General features: G+C 48.3%; 1 protein-coding gene across 1 annotated transcript in view; it reads left to right on the forward strand.

Moving 5' to 3' along the window:
• LOC126188410 (protein amnionless) overlaps positions 1-15,820 on the forward strand; it is a 150,280-nt gene that overhangs the window by 65,245 nt on the left and 69,215 nt on the right. The window contains exon 4 of the mRNA XM_049930013.1: positions 10,244-10,496. Within this exon, the coding sequence (XP_049785970.1) occupies positions 10,244-10,496 (253 nt within the window). The remainder of the gene's footprint in view (positions 1-10,243; positions 10,497-15,820) is intronic.

Consider the following 15,820-nt stretch of genomic DNA (forward strand, 5'->3'; position numbering starts at 1 on the left):
GTTCTTGTCATGCATCGTGTCAGGAGGAGAAATACGTACGATCACGTTTCCGACTTTGATAAAGGTTGAATTGTAGCATATCGCGATTGTGGTTTATCGTATCGCGAAATTGCTGCTCTCGTTGGTCGAGATCCAATGACCGTTAGCAGAATATGGAAACGGTGGGTTTAGGACGGCAATACGGAACGCCGTGCTGGATCCCAACGGCATCGTATCACTAGCAGTCGAGATGACAGGCATCTTATCCGCATGGCTGTAACGGATCGTGCAGCCACGTGTCGATCCCTGAGTCGACAGATGGGGACGTTTGCAAGACAACAACTATCTGCACGAACAGTTCGACGACGTTTGCAGCAGCATAGGCTATCAGCTCGGAGACTATGGCTGCAGTTACCCTTGACGCTGCATCATTGACAGGAGCGCCTGCGATGGTGTACTCAACGACGAACCTGGGTGCACGAATGGCAAAACGCCATTTTTTTCGGATGAATCCAGGTTCTGTTTACAGCATCATGATGGTCGCATCCGTGTTTGACGACATCGCGGTGAACGCGCTTTGGAAGTGTGTATTCGTCATCGCCATACTGGCGCATCACCCGGCGTGATGATATGGGGTGCCATCGGTTACACGTCTCTGTCATCTCTTGTTCGCATTGACGGCACTTTGAACAGTGGACGTTACATTTCAGATGTGTTACAACCCGTGGCTCTACCCTTCATTCGATCCCTGCGAAACCCTACATTTCAGCAGGACAATGCACGACCGCATGTTGCAGGTCCTGTACGGGCCTTTCTGGATACAGAAAATGTTCGACTGCAGCCCTTGCCAACACATTCTCCAGATCTCTCACCAACTGAAAACGTCTGGTCAATGGTGGCCGAGGAACTGGCTCGTCACAATACGCCAGTCACTAATCTTGATGAACTGTGGTATCGTATTGGAGCTGAATGGGCAGCTGTACCTGCAGACGCCATCCAAGCTCTGTTTGACTCAATGCCCAGACGTATCAAGGCCGTTATTACGGTCAGAGGTGGTTGTTCTGGGTACTGATTTCTCAGGATCTATGCACCCAAATTGCGCGAAAATGTGATTACATGTCAATTCGAGTATAATATATTTGTCCAATGAATACTCGTTTATCATCTGCATTTCTTCTTGGTGTAACAATTTTAATGGCCAGTAGTGTAAATACCCCGCGTTGCCCGGTAATGTATTTTTTTCAGTCTTCTATTGGTCAATCTGTTCCTTCCTCTTTCTCTGTGGATCTCCATCGTCACCCCCTCTTTGTCCACCTCCTCCATCCCCTCTCTTTGTTCATCTCCTCCACCCTCCTATTGTCTCTCCAGCTCCTCCTGTCCCATCTCTGTTCATGCCTCCCTCTTTCTGTCGATTTGCTTCTCCCTCTCTCACTGTCCATCTCCTCCTTCTCAGTCCTCCTGCTCATCTCCTCCTCTCTCCTGCTTGTGTCCATCTCCTCTCTTTCCATTTCTATGTCGAATTCCCCGTCCTCCCTCTATGTTCATCTCCTCCTACCCTCTCCGTCTCTCTGCGTATCTCTTCCTCTCCCTGTCTGTCCATCTCTTTCTCTCCCCTCTTTGGCTACCTCTTCCGCTCCCTTCTCTGTCCATCTCCTACTCACCCTCTCTCTATGCATTTCCCCTTTCCCTCTCTCAGTCGAACCCCTCCTTCCCCCATCTATGTGCATCTATCTCCCTCACTGGCTGTCAATCTTCTCCTCTGGCCGTCTCTCTCCACTTTATCACGATCACCCCTGCAGGAGGCTGGTGGTTCTTACTCTCACAGTATTTCTTTCCAGATGGTAACTAATATGTGTACCAAATTTGATTGAAATCGTTCCAGGGGTTTAGGATGTGCTTTTTACCCTTGGTTTTGTTCACGTACACAAATGATAAATGTATTTCACTCACATTTAACACGTATTTATGCACATATTTCACCTGTGTTTCTAGCAAATTTCTCCCTTCAGTTTTATTTTCAGGTAGCTCAATTTTTATGACGTTTTATCCATTGAACTATACGCTGTACAACGATATAATTTTGCAGGTACATCCAGTGGTGTACTTGGATACTGCTGCGAAATATGAATGGAGTTAATAGCGATGAAGGAATAAATTTAAACGTCTTGCATGATGCCGCAGTTTTTCACACATCTCAGAGTTTATGACGTCATATCTCCTGAACTATCTGTTGTTCATTGACATAATTTTGCTGGCACATTCAGTGATATACGTGAATATCGCCTGAAAAATGTGTTGCGAATATGGTTAGCAATAAGGAAGTAATAAATTAAAACGCCCTGTTTCATGCTGCAGTTTTACTGCAGGAACAGCGAAAATATAGCAAGCGATAAACTTCTGTAGGGCTTGTCAGCGACAAAAAGTTTCGTAAAGGTTTGAAACTATGTGTAAAGTATGTTGCATGTCACTGAATGCTCTCATTCGCAAATACTGGATGACTAAAATGTGGGTCCTGCATTGTGCACTTCCTTTCATCCCCACCTTCGCCCCTTCGATAGGTACGTGGTTTTTACTACCAGGGTGATTCTTCCAGACGTCGAGTGATAAGTGTACAAAGTTTGGTTGAAATCAGTCCAATGGTTTATGAGGAGATGTGGAACATATATACACTCCTGGAAATTGAAATAAGAACACCGTGAATTCATTGTCCCAGGAAGGGGAAACTTTATTGACACATTCCTGGGGTCAGATACATCACATGATCACACTGACAGAACCACAGGCACATAGACACAGGCAACAGAGCATGCACAATGTCGGCACTAGTACAATGTATATCCATGTTTCGCAGCAATGCAGGCTGCTATTCTCCCATGGAGACGATCATAGAGATGCTGGATGTAGTCCTGTGGAACGGCTTGCCATGCCATTTCCACCTGGCACCCCAGTTGGACCAGCGTTTGTGCTGGACGTGCAGACCGCGTGAGACGACGCTTCATCCAGTCCCAAACATGCTCAATGGGGGACAGATCCGGAGATCTTGCTGGCCAGGGTAGTTGACTTACACCTTCTAGAGCACGTTGGGTGGCACGGGATACATGCGGACGTGCATTGTCCTATTGGAACAGCAAGTTCCCTTGCCGGTCTAGGAATGGTAGAACGATGGGTTCGATGACGGTTTGGATGTACCGTGCACTATTCAGTGTCCCCTCGACGATCACCAGTGGTGTACGGCCAGTGTAGGAGATTGCTCCCCACACCATGAAGCCGGGAGTTGGCCCTGTGTGCCTCGGTCGTATGCAGTCCTGATTGTGGCGCTCACCTGCACGGCGCCAAACACGCATACGACCATCATTGGCACCAAGGCAGAAGCGACTCTCATCGCTGAAGACAACACGTCTCCATTCGTCCCTCCATTCACGCCTGTCGCGACACCACTGGAGGCGGGCTGCACGATGTTGGGGTATGAGCGGAAGACGGCCTAACGGTGTGCGGGACCGTAGCCCAGCTTCATGGAGACGGTTGCGAATGGTCCTCGCCGATACCCCAGGAGCAACAGTGTCCCTAATTTGCTGGGAAGTGGCCGTGCGGTCCCCTACGGCACTGCATAGGATCCTACGGTCTTGGCGTGCATCCGTGCGTCGCTGCGGTCCGGTCCCAGGTCGACGGGCACGTGCACCTTCCGCCGACCACTGGCGACAACATCGATGTACTGTGGAGACCTCACGCCCCACGTGTTGAGCAATTCGGTGGTACGTCCACCCGGCCTCCCGCATGCCCACTATACGCCCTCGCTCAAAGTCCGTCAACTGCACATACGGTTCACGTCCACGCTGTCGCGGCATGCTACCAGTGTTAAAGACTGCGATGGAGCTCCGTATGCCAGGGCAAACTGGCTGACACTGACGGCGGCGGTGCACAAATGCTGCGCAGCTAGCGCCATTCGACGGCCAACACCGCGGTTCCTGGTGTGTCCGCTGTGCCGTGCGTGTGATCATTGCTTGTACAGCCCTCTCGCAGAGTCCAGAGCAAGTATGGTGGGTCTGACACACCGGTGTCAATGTGTTCTTTTTTCCATTTCCAGGAGTGTACATACAGTACATATACAGGCAGAACATTAATAAAACCGACGAACTGCAGGGACGGATTCCTGACTGGAAATCGAGGAAAAAAAGTCCTACGAACATGTGTCCGGAAATGCATCGTTGTCACGGTAGATGGCACTGACGAATGAAAGTTTCTTTGACAACGTGGCGTGTGTTCCTTCTGTGTTGCAAGCTGTGCGATTGACGCAGCGTACTGTTAGCAATCAGAGTGTTTCGTTATCCACATCGGGAACTAACCGAAATAGTGTTTGTGTAGAGCCAAGCAGATGGAAGCGGTCGAGAGGCAGTACGACTATGCCAAAAAAGGCCCGCCCGGTCGGCCGTGCGGTCCACCCACTGCTATCCGGGCGGGAAGGCGTGCCGGTCCGCGGCACGAACCCCCCGACGGATTAATGTCGGGCCCCGGTGTACCGGCCAGTCTGTGGATGGTTTTTAAGGCGGTTTTCCATCTGCCTCGGCGAATACGGGCTGGTTCCCCTAATTCCTCCTCAGTTATACTATGTCGGCGATTGCTGCGCAAACACTCTCTCCATGTACGCGTACACCATAACATTTTTCGGGCTTTTGTGTGATCATGGGTCCTTTCAGACGGACGAACGTTTAGGGAAGCGGCGGACTGTACAAACATTGGGGTTACACTCGTCTGGTGTCGGGGGGTCAACTGGGGGCCGAACCGCACAATTACCCTGGGTTCGGTGTGGGGCGGCGTTGGTGTGAGTGGACTGCTGTAGCCTGTTGTGGGATTGTGAACCACTCAGGGCTACGGCGGGGACGAAGCCTCTCCGTCCTTTCTAGATCCCTAGATCCATAGAATAGAATACAATACCAAAAAAAGTACCCTCACAGACACCAACCACATCACACAACATTTGAAACCCTTTGTGGGCCTTTGTGTGATCATCGGTCCTTTCAGACTGATGAACGTGTAGGGAAGCGGCGGACTGTGCGTACACCAGATTTGGAGGACCGAGTTCTACATCTACATCAACCTCTACATCTACATATACATGATTACTCTGCAATTCACATTTAAGTGCTTGGCAGAGGGTTCATCGAACCACAATCATATTATCTCTCTACCATTCCACTCCCGAACAGCGCGCGGGAAAAACGAACACCTAAACCTTTCTGTTCGAACTATGATTTCTCTTATTTTATTTTGATGATCATTCCTACCTATGTAGGTTGGGCTCAACAAAATATTTTCGCATTCGGAAGAGAAAGTTGGTGACTGAAATTTTGTAAATAGATCTCGCCGCGACGAAAAACGTCTTTGCGTTAATGACTTCCATCCCAACTCGCGTATCATATCTGCCACACTCTCTTCCCTATTACGTGATAATATAAAACGAGCTGCCCTTTTTTGCACCCTTTCGATGTCCTCCGCCAATCCCACCTCGTAAGGATCCTACACCGCGCAGCAATATTCTAACAGAGGACGAACGAGTGTAGTGTAAGCTGTCTCTTTAGTGGACTTGTTCCATCTTCTAAGTGTCCTGCCAATGAAACGCAACCTTTGGCTCGCCTTCCCCACAATATTATCTATGTGGTCTTTCCAACTGAAGTTGTTCGTAATTTTAACACCCAGGTACTTAGTTGAATTGACAGCCTTGAGAATTGTAATATTTATCGAGTAATCGAATTCCAACGGATTTCTTTTGGAACTCATGTGGATCACCTCACACTTTTCGTTATTTAGCGTCAACTGCCACCTGCCGCACCATACAGCAATCTTTTCTAAATCGCTTTGCAACTGATACTGGTCTTCGGATGACCTTACTAGACGGTAAATTACAGCATCATCTGCGAACAACCTAAGAGAACTGCTCAGATTGTCACCCAGGTCATTTATATAGATCAGGAACAGCAGAGGTCCCAGGAGGCTTCCCTGGGGAACACCTGGTATTACTTCAGTTCTACTCGATGATTTGCCGTCTATTACTACGAACTGCGACCTTCCTGACAGGAAATCACGAATCCAGTCGCACAACTGAGACGATACCCCATAGGCCCGCAGCTTGATTAGAAGTCGCTTGTGAGGAACGGTGTCAAAAGCTTTCCGGAAATCTGGAAGGATATTGAGACAAACCCTAGTAGAGGCTTGAGGCAATTGGCCCAAGTGTAAGCCAAAGCACAATTATGTATATCCTGCATGACAACCGGTGTAGCGCCTCCTTTTCTTTCCTCCCAGTAACTCACCGAAAAATCTTAACACAAGCTTTAATAAAAAAAATTAATTCTAGCATTACTAAGGATGAGGAACCGGGGAATATGAATCACCCACAAGTTTCACTTTAATTTTGCATTTATTGCAACACAACCAGTTAAAACACTAGCAATTACGAGTTGCAATTGATTAGGTAGGTCACAGCTATATTGACAACAATTTACAGAAAACAGATTAAGGCTTTCAAATTTAGAAATTTTAAATTCCACGAAAATTAGGGGATAAACAGTTAAACTGGAGACCAACTTGGTTCAGATTTGACTGGTATACATCATATCACTGAAACACTTTTGGACGAGATAAATCGTAGAACACGGAGAACTAAGCAAATTCACGTGTTATAGAAAACCGGACAATTTATTTTAATTTGAGAGTGATGTTTCAGTGAGCTTACTTAAACACTAAATAAGACAGGATAAATCTAGCACCCATTAAAAGCGGCATATACATTAAATCATGGAAATAGCACAATATATATAAAAACAGTCTTCTAACACAACTCTGTTTCACCCTGAACAATTCAGCGTATAAAAGGGGTTACAAATTACTCTTAAAAACCATCACTTTGGGATCACATTGGCCGTGTAAAACCAACTTAATAAACTCGACACAATAGGTTTCTCTCTAGAGCTATATAAAATTGTATATAAGATCAAAGGAATTCTGATGGATCAGCCCTGGTTTAAAGATAGCTTGAGGAATTAAACCCCTACCTAAGGCTGAGGCAGGTAAAGAATGGGTAAGACTGGCCTCGACAAGGTACTAAATTCATTAATTGAAGCGACTGGCTGAAGAACAGACAGGTCACAATAGAAATGGTAACAGCCACCATGAGCCGGGTAAGTGTAACGGCATTTAGGAAGAAACCCGCCAATAAATCTTTGCAGATTACGGGCATTCACACTTCCAGAATAAGGGTAGAAAATACAAGACTTGTAGTCACTCAAGAAATCAGAGGCCTGGAATCAGCCGAATAAAATTACTATTAATTAACCTAAGTCAGGGAACAACTAGGCATCAAATCAAGGAGTAATGAATTCGATATGCCCCATATGACTGTTGCGAGTGCTGAGGCACTTAACAGACCGTTGTGACGACATAACGTGGACTTGATCAGAACCCAAAACAGAGAACATCGCTTGTCAAAACCCTATTTAACGGGCGGGACAAGTTTTACAAAATTTAAAGTATAAAATAGTTATTTAACTAATTAACTAAAACCTCATAGAAAACTGGATAAACAAGTTACATAACCGCAAATTTAAGTCACATTTGTCTTGGTTGCTTGACGTGCGTCGTGAGTGGTAAGGGACGTGCTGGTTATCGATTCAGACAAACCCAGGACTCAACCACATGACAACAAGAATTCATTTCTAATACATTGGGCTGAATATTAACACTGAAATGAACCCAACAGCACACAGCCGAAGAAACGGACGAGAATACTAAAGCGTCTGACAGGAACAGTCAACAGTAGTCACGACGAATAACTTCGGCAATATGGCCAGGTTACTGAATCACCGTTTTAGTGGAATGTGAATGTCAACCACCGCTGAACAAAGGTGTATGATAGGTCTTACTCCGGCGAAAAGCTACCGGTACCGGGACACAGTCTTGCTTGATAGGTCTTACTTTGATTGATGCACACTCCGACGAATAGCTACCGGTACCGAGACACATTCTTGCTTCCACACCCGAAACACAGAGGAAACAGAACTGATAGAATTTCCATAACGTCTTGAATCACACACCTCTATTACGACCCGATGCCAGAAACCTTATCGAGGCCACGTCCACACTGGACATCGAGCGCCGACAACCGTCGCACTACTCGCGACCACTCGCCACTTTGGCTGCCCTCCGCTCCCCCATGCTGCCCGTGCCACGAGGAACCGCCCCGCGCAGAGCACACAGCGCCCCCTTGGAATCGCTAGTAAACAAAAGATGGCGCGTGGCGGGAATTAAAATTAACGCTGCAAGCGACATTAAGAGGGAGAGCAATCGAACTGTGTGCGACACACAGTTCAACGGGTACCATCCCTACCACGTGCAACGATTGTCAGCAGAGGATTTCCCTCTACGGGAAGGGTTTTGTCTATGGTTTTTGCACAAGGCCGATTTGTTGCTTTTGCATTCGCAGACACACGTTCATTGGAACTTTTTTCTTCTATTTCCTGGCAGGAATCCGTCCCTGCAGTTTGTCGGTTTTATTCAAGTTCACTCTGTATACACGCATCCATTTTTATAATACACTACTGGCCATTAAAATTGCTACACTAAGAAGAAATGCAGATGATAAACGGGTATTCATTGGACAAATATATTATACTAGAACTGACATGTGATTACATTTTCACGCAATTTGGGTGCATAGATCGTGAGAAATCAGTACCCAGAACAACCACCTCTGGCCGTAATAACGGCCTTGATACGCCTGGGCATTGAGTCAAACAGAGCTTGGATGGCGTGTACAGGTACAGCTGCCCATTCAGCTTCAACACGATACCACAGTTCATCAAGAGTAGTGACTGGCGTATTGTGACGAGCCAGTTCCTCGGCCACCATTGACTAGACGTTTTCAGTTGGTGAGAGATCTGGAGAATGTGCTTGCCAGGGCAACAGTCGAACATTTTCTGTATCCAGAAAGGCCCGTACGGGACCTGCAACATGCGGTCGGGCATTATCTTGCTGAAATCTAGGGTTTCGCAGGGATCGAATGAAGGCTAGAGCCACGGGTCGTAACACATGTGAAATGTAACGTCCACTGTTCAAAGTGCCGTCAGTGCGAACAAGTGATGACCGAGACGTGTAACCAATGGCACCCTATAGCATCACTCCGGGTGATACGCCAGTGTGGCGATGACGAATACGCGCTTCCAATGTGCGTTCACCGCGATGTCGCCAAACACGGATGCGACCATCAAGATGCTGTAAACAGAATCTGGATTCATCCGAAAAAATGACGTTTTGCCATTCGTGCAGACAGGTTCGACGCTGAGTACACCATTGCAGGCGCTCCTGTCTGTGATGTAGCGTCAAGGGTGACCGCAGCTACGGCCTCCGAACTGACAGTCCATGCTGCTGCAAACGTCGTCGAACTGTTCGTGCAGATGGTTGTTGTCTTGCAAACGTCCCTATCTGTCGACTCATTGATCGACACGTGGCTGCACGATCCGTTACAGCCATGTGGATAAGATGCCTGTCATCTCGATCACTAGTGATACGAGGCCGTTGGGATCCGGCACGCCGTTCCGAATTACCGTCCTGAACCCACCGATTCCATATTCTGCTAACAATCGTTGGATCTCGACCAACGCGAGCAGAAATGTCGCGATACGATAAACCGCAACCGCGATAGGCTACAATCCGACCTCTATCAAAGTCGGAAACGTGACGGTACGCATTTCTCCTCCTTACACGAGGCATCACAACAACGTTTCATCAGGCAACGCCGGTCAAGTGCTGTTTGTGTATGAGAAATCGGTTGGAAAGTTTCCTCATGTCAGCACGTTGTAGGTGTCGCCACCCGCGCCAACCTTGTGTGAATGCTCTGCAATGGTAATGATTTGCATATCACAGCATCTTCTTCCTGTCGGCTAAATTTCGCGTCTGTAGCACGTCATCTTCCTGGTGTAGCAATTTTAATGGCCAGTAGTGTATGTATGGTCTATACACCTGCGGATTTTCACGAGTTGCTAGAGAGTAAGTCAGGCTGGCAGCAGTTCTCCACGGTCAGTGTGGTGGGCGATAGCTGCCCCACCATGATCTGGTGCGTAGTAACACACTGGTCAGCCGCAGTAGTTTCGTTGGGCCCGGTGGCAATCTGTCTGGACGTGGCCGGTGGTGGTCCGTCTGCCCCTAGCGCCGGCTGGAGGACGCAGGCATCGTGTCGCGGCGAGTGTTCGGCTACACGGAGCGCGTGTGTCGGCAGGAGGTGGACCAGGAGTGGTGGCGCGCGCTGGTGGAGAGCGAGCCCGGCCGGCGGCAGTTCCGCAGCCCCGAGGGCTGGCTGTCGGAGGCGGTGAGCGTGGCGGGCGACTCGTGCCGCCTGGCCGCGGGCTGTCCCTGCCAGCGGCCGCTCGTGCTGCCCGCCGTGTGCCGGCACGCCGCGCCCTGCGCGCCGCCGCAGCTGCTGCCCTGCCTGCGGCCCGTCACGCCGCGCGGACACTGCTGCCCCATGTGCGGTACGTACCACCAGCCTCCCTATCCCACGTACTGCTCGTCACGAAACTAGCCGCCTTAACGCCAAACCACTCACTCAGCGTTGCAAATACGGGGCGTGTCCATAAGCTAGCACCGATTTAAAAATATATACAGGGTGGTCCATTGATCGTGACCGGGCCAAATATCTCACGAAATAAGCGTCAAACGAAAAAACTACAAAGAACGAAACTTGTCTAGCTTGAAGGGGGAAACCAGATGGCGCTATGGTTGGCTCGCTAGATGGCGCTGCAATAGCTAAATCGGATCTCAACTGCGTTTTTTAAAAAATAGGAACCCCCATTTTTTATTACATATTCGTGTAGTACTTAAAGAAATATGAATGTTTTAGTTGGACCCCTTTTTTCACTTTGAGATAGATGGCGCTGTAATAGTCACAAACATATGGCTCACAATTTTAGACGAACAGTCGGTAACAGGTAGGTTTTTTAAATTACGAGGTACATTCAACTTCTAAGGCCTCCGATTTTATTTCTAATTAACTACTCACCCGAAATCGATGAAACTGGCGTTACTTCTCGACGTAATCGCCCTGCAGACGTACCATTTTTCACAACGCTGACGCCTTGATTCCATGGCATCGGCGCTTTAGGAGTCTGTTTTGACCACTGGAAAATCGCTGAGGCAATAGCAGCGCGGCTGGTGAATGTGCGGCCACGGAGAGTGTCTTTCATTGTTGGAAAAAGCCAAAAGTCACTAAGAGCCGGGTCAGGTGAGTAGGGAGCATGAGGAATCACTTCAAAGTTGTTATCACGAAGAAACTGTTGCGTAACGTTAGCTCGATGTGCGGGTGCGTTGTCTCGGTGAAACAGCACACGCGCAGCCCTTCCCGGACGTTTTTGTTGCAGTGCAGGAAGGAATTTGTTCTTCAAAACATTTTCGTAGGATGCACCTGTTACCGTAGTGCCCTTTGGAACGCAATGGGTAAGGATTACGCCCTCGCTGTCCCAGAACATGGACACCATCATTTTTTCAGCACTGGCGGTTACCTGAAATTTTTTTGGTGGTGGTGAATCTGTGTGCTTCCATTGAGCTGACTGGCGCTTTGTTTCTGGATCGAAAAATGGCATCCACGTTTCATCCATTGTCACAACCGACGAAAAGAAAGTCTCATTCATGCTGTCGTTGCGCATCAACATTGCTTGGCAACATGCCACACGGGCAGCCGTGTGGTCGTCCGTCAGCATTCGTGGCACCCACCTGGATGACACTTTTCGCATTTTCAGGTCGTCATGCAGGATTGTGTGCACAGAACCCACAGAAATGCCAACTCTGGAGGCGATCTGTTCAACAGTCATTCGGGGATCCCCCAAAACAATTCTCTCCACTTTCTCGATCGTGTTGTCAGACCGGCTTGTGCGAGCCCGAGGTTGTTTCGGTTTGTTGTCACACGATGTTGTGCCTTCATTAAACTGTCGCACCCACGAACGCACTTTCGACACATCCGTAACTCCATCACCACATGTCTCCTTCCTTCAACTGTCGATGAATTTCAATTGGTTTCACACCATGCAAATTCAGAAAACGAATGATTGCACGCTGTTCAAGTAAGGAAAACGTCGCCATTTTAAGTATTTACAACAGTTCTCATTCTCGCCGCTGGCGGTAAAATTCCATCTGCCGTACGGTGCTGCCATCTCTGGGACGTATTGACAATGAACGCGGCCTCATTTTAAAACAATGCGCATGTTTCTATCTCTTTCCAGTCCAGAGAAAAAAAATCGGAGGCCTTAGAACTTGAATGCACCTCGTAAAATACAGAACGTAGGTACGTTTGAACATTTTATTTCGGTTGTTCCAATGTGATACATGTACTTTTCTGAACTTATCATTTCTGAGAACGCAAGCGGTTACAGCGTGATTACCTGTAAATACCACGTTAATGCAATAAATGCTCAAAACCATGTCCGTCAACCTCAATGCATTTGGCAATACGTGTAACGACATTCCTCTCAACAGTGAGTAGTTCGCCTTCCGTAATGTTCGCACATGCACTGACAATGCGCCGACGCATGTTGTCAGGCGTTGTCAACTTTCCCCACAGAAAGAAATCCGGGGACGTCAGATCCGGTGAACGTGCGGGCCATAGTATCGTGCTTCGACGACCAATCCACCAGTCATGAAATATGCTATTCAATACCGATTCAGCTGTACGCGAGCTATGTGCCGCACATCCATCATGTTGGAAGTACATCGCCATTCTGTCACGCAGTGAAACATCTTTTAGTAACATCGGTAGAACATTACGTAGGAAATCAGCATACATTGCACCACTCAGATTACCATCGATAAAATGGCGGCCAATTATCCTTCCTCCCGTAATGCCGCACCATACATTAACCCTCCAAGATCGCTGATGTTCCACTTGTCGCAGCCATCGTGGATTTTCTATTGCCCAATAGTGTATATTACGCCGGTTTACGTTACCGCTGTTGGTGAATGACGCTTCGTCGCTAAGTAGAACGCGTGCGAACGGTCTGTCATCGTCCCGTAATTTCTCTTGTGCCCAGTGGCAGGACTATACACGACGTTCAAAGTCATCGCCATACGATTCCTGGTGCATAGAAATATGTTACGGGTGCAATCGACGTTGATGTAGCATTCTCAACACCGACGTTTTTGAGATTCTCGATTCTCGCGCAGTTTGTCTGCTTCTGATGTGCGGATTAGCCGCGACAGCAGCTAAAACACCTACTTGGGCATCATCGTATGTTGCAGGTCGTGGTTGACGTTTCACATGTGGCTGAACACTTCCTGTTTCCTTCAATAACGTAACTATCAAGCGAATGGTCCGACACTTGGATGATGTCGTCCAGGATACCGATCAGCATACATAGCACACGTCCGTTGGGCGTTTTGATCACAATAGCCATACATCAACACTAAATCGACATCTTCTGCAATTGCTAAACGGTCCATTTTAACACGGGTAACGTATCACGAAGCAAATACCGTCCGCACTGGCGGAATATTACGTGATGCCACGTACTTATACGTTTATGGCTATTACAGCGCCATCTATGACAAAGCGAAAAAAGTGGTCCAAAATAAACATTTATATTTCTTTAAGTACTACACAAATACGTAATAGAAATGGGGGTTACTATTTAAAAAAACGCAGTTGATACCCGTTAGACCTATGGCAGCGCCAACCATAGCGCCATCTGGTTTCCCCCTTCAAGCTAGACGAGTTTCGTTCTTTCTAGTTTTTTCGCTTGATGCTTATTTCGTGATATACACTCCTGGAAATTGAAATAAGAACACCGTGAATTCATTGTCCCAGGAAGGGGAAACTTTATTGACACATTCCTGGGTCAGATACATCACATGATCACACTGACAGAACCACAGGCACATAGACACAGGCAACAGAGCATGCACAATGTCGGCACTAGTACAGTGTATATCCACCTTTCGCAGCAATGCAGGCTGCTATTCTCCCATGGAGACGATCGTAGAGATGCTGGATGTAGTCCTGTGGAACGGCTTGCCATGCCATTTCCACCTTGCACCTCAGTTGGACCAGCGTTCGTGTTGGACGTGCAGACCGCGTGAGACGACGCTTCATCCAGTCCCAAACATGCTCAATGGGGGACAGATCCGGAGATCTTGCTGGCCAGGGTAGTTGACTTACACCTTCTAGAGCACGTTGGGTGGCACGGGATACATGCGGACGTGCATTGTCCTGTTGGAACAGCAAGTTCCCTTGCCGGTCTAGGAATGGTAGAACGATGGGTTCGATGACGGTTTGGATGTACCGTGCACTATTCAGTGTTCCCTCGACGATCACCATTGGTGTACGGCCAGTGTAGGAGATCGCTCCCCACACCATGATGCCGGGTGTTGGCCCTGTGTGCCTCGGTCGTATGCCGTCCTGATTGTGGCGCTCACCTGCACGGCGCCAAACACGCATACGACCATCATTGGCACCAAGGCAGAAGCGACTCTCATCGCTGAAGACGACACGTCTCCATTCGTCCCTCCATTCACGCCTGTCGCGACACCACTGGAGGCGGGCTGCACGATGTCGGGGCGTGAGCGGAAGACGGCCTAACGGTGTGCGGGACCGTAGCCCAGCTTCATGGAGACGGTTGCGAATGGTCCTCGCCGATACCCCAGGAGCAACAGTGTCCCTACTTTGCTGGGAAGTGGCGGTGCGGTCCCCTACGGCACTGCGTAGGATCCTACGGTCTTGGCGTGCATCCGTGCGTCGCTGCGGTCCGGTCCCAGGTCGACGGGCACGTGCACCTTCCGCCGACCACTGGCGACAACATCGATGTACTGTGGAGACCTCACGCCCCACGTGTTGAGCAATTCGGCGGTACGTCCACCCGGCCTCCCGCATGCCCACTATACGCCCTCGCTCAAAGTCCGTCTCAACTGCACATACGGTTCACGTCCACGCTGTCACGGCATGCTACCAGTCTTAAAGACTGCGATGGAGCTCCGTATGCCACGGCAAACTGGCTGACACTGACGGCGGCGGTGCACAAATGCTGCGCAGCTAGCGCCATTCGACGGCCAACACCACGGTTCCTGGTGTGTCCGCTGTGCCGTGCGTGTGATCATTGCTTGTACAGCCCTCTCGCAGTGTCCGGAGCAAGTATGGTGGGTCTGACACACCGGTGTCAATGTGTTCTTTTTTCCATTTCCAGGAGTGTATTAAGTCTGTCGGTACCGAATGCAGTCACAGTTTTTAGCCACCGACCTGCTCAATACGCCACGCGGAATTTATGTCTTTTCTCGTCACAAAATTCACTTAAAAATTCCGAAATTTCTACACACCCATCGGAATAATTATGCCGTCACTTTACAACACCTTTGATGTATGAAACACTGGTAGATCCGGCAGCGTATCATTTCCATCGGAACTACTACTACACACGTCCGAACTGTTTCATGGCTATGTTCCGACTCCTCTCTAGAATACTCTAAGTCTTCTCCACCAGCAGATAAAGGTGCGCGAAGAATATTGCTTTACCATTGGTCAATTTACTCAACAGCCAATAGCAAAACAACATTCTCCCGCGTCAGTCCGCGCATTTCATCAATAACCAATCGCAAAATAGTAAACCTAACGACTGCACATTTTACCGACGTAATTATCTAATATGCTGAAGTTTTGTTTATGCATAAAGTTATTTACTACTGTTATTTATACCTGAATTAACTTTCCCTTTACCATAAACTTACTTTACAAATCTATTCTACAAAAATCCCCTTTGTCCACATCCATACTTCTTCGAAATGGTCGCACACTAAATCGCACTACATAACTCGTTAAACA

Source organism: Schistocerca cancellata, chromosome 5 (assembly GCF_023864275.1).
Source record: "Schistocerca cancellata isolate TAMUIC-IGC-003103 chromosome 5, iqSchCanc2.1, whole genome shotgun sequence".
In the NCBI taxonomy this organism is placed as follows: domain Eukaryota; kingdom Metazoa; phylum Arthropoda; class Insecta; order Orthoptera; family Acrididae; genus Schistocerca; species Schistocerca cancellata.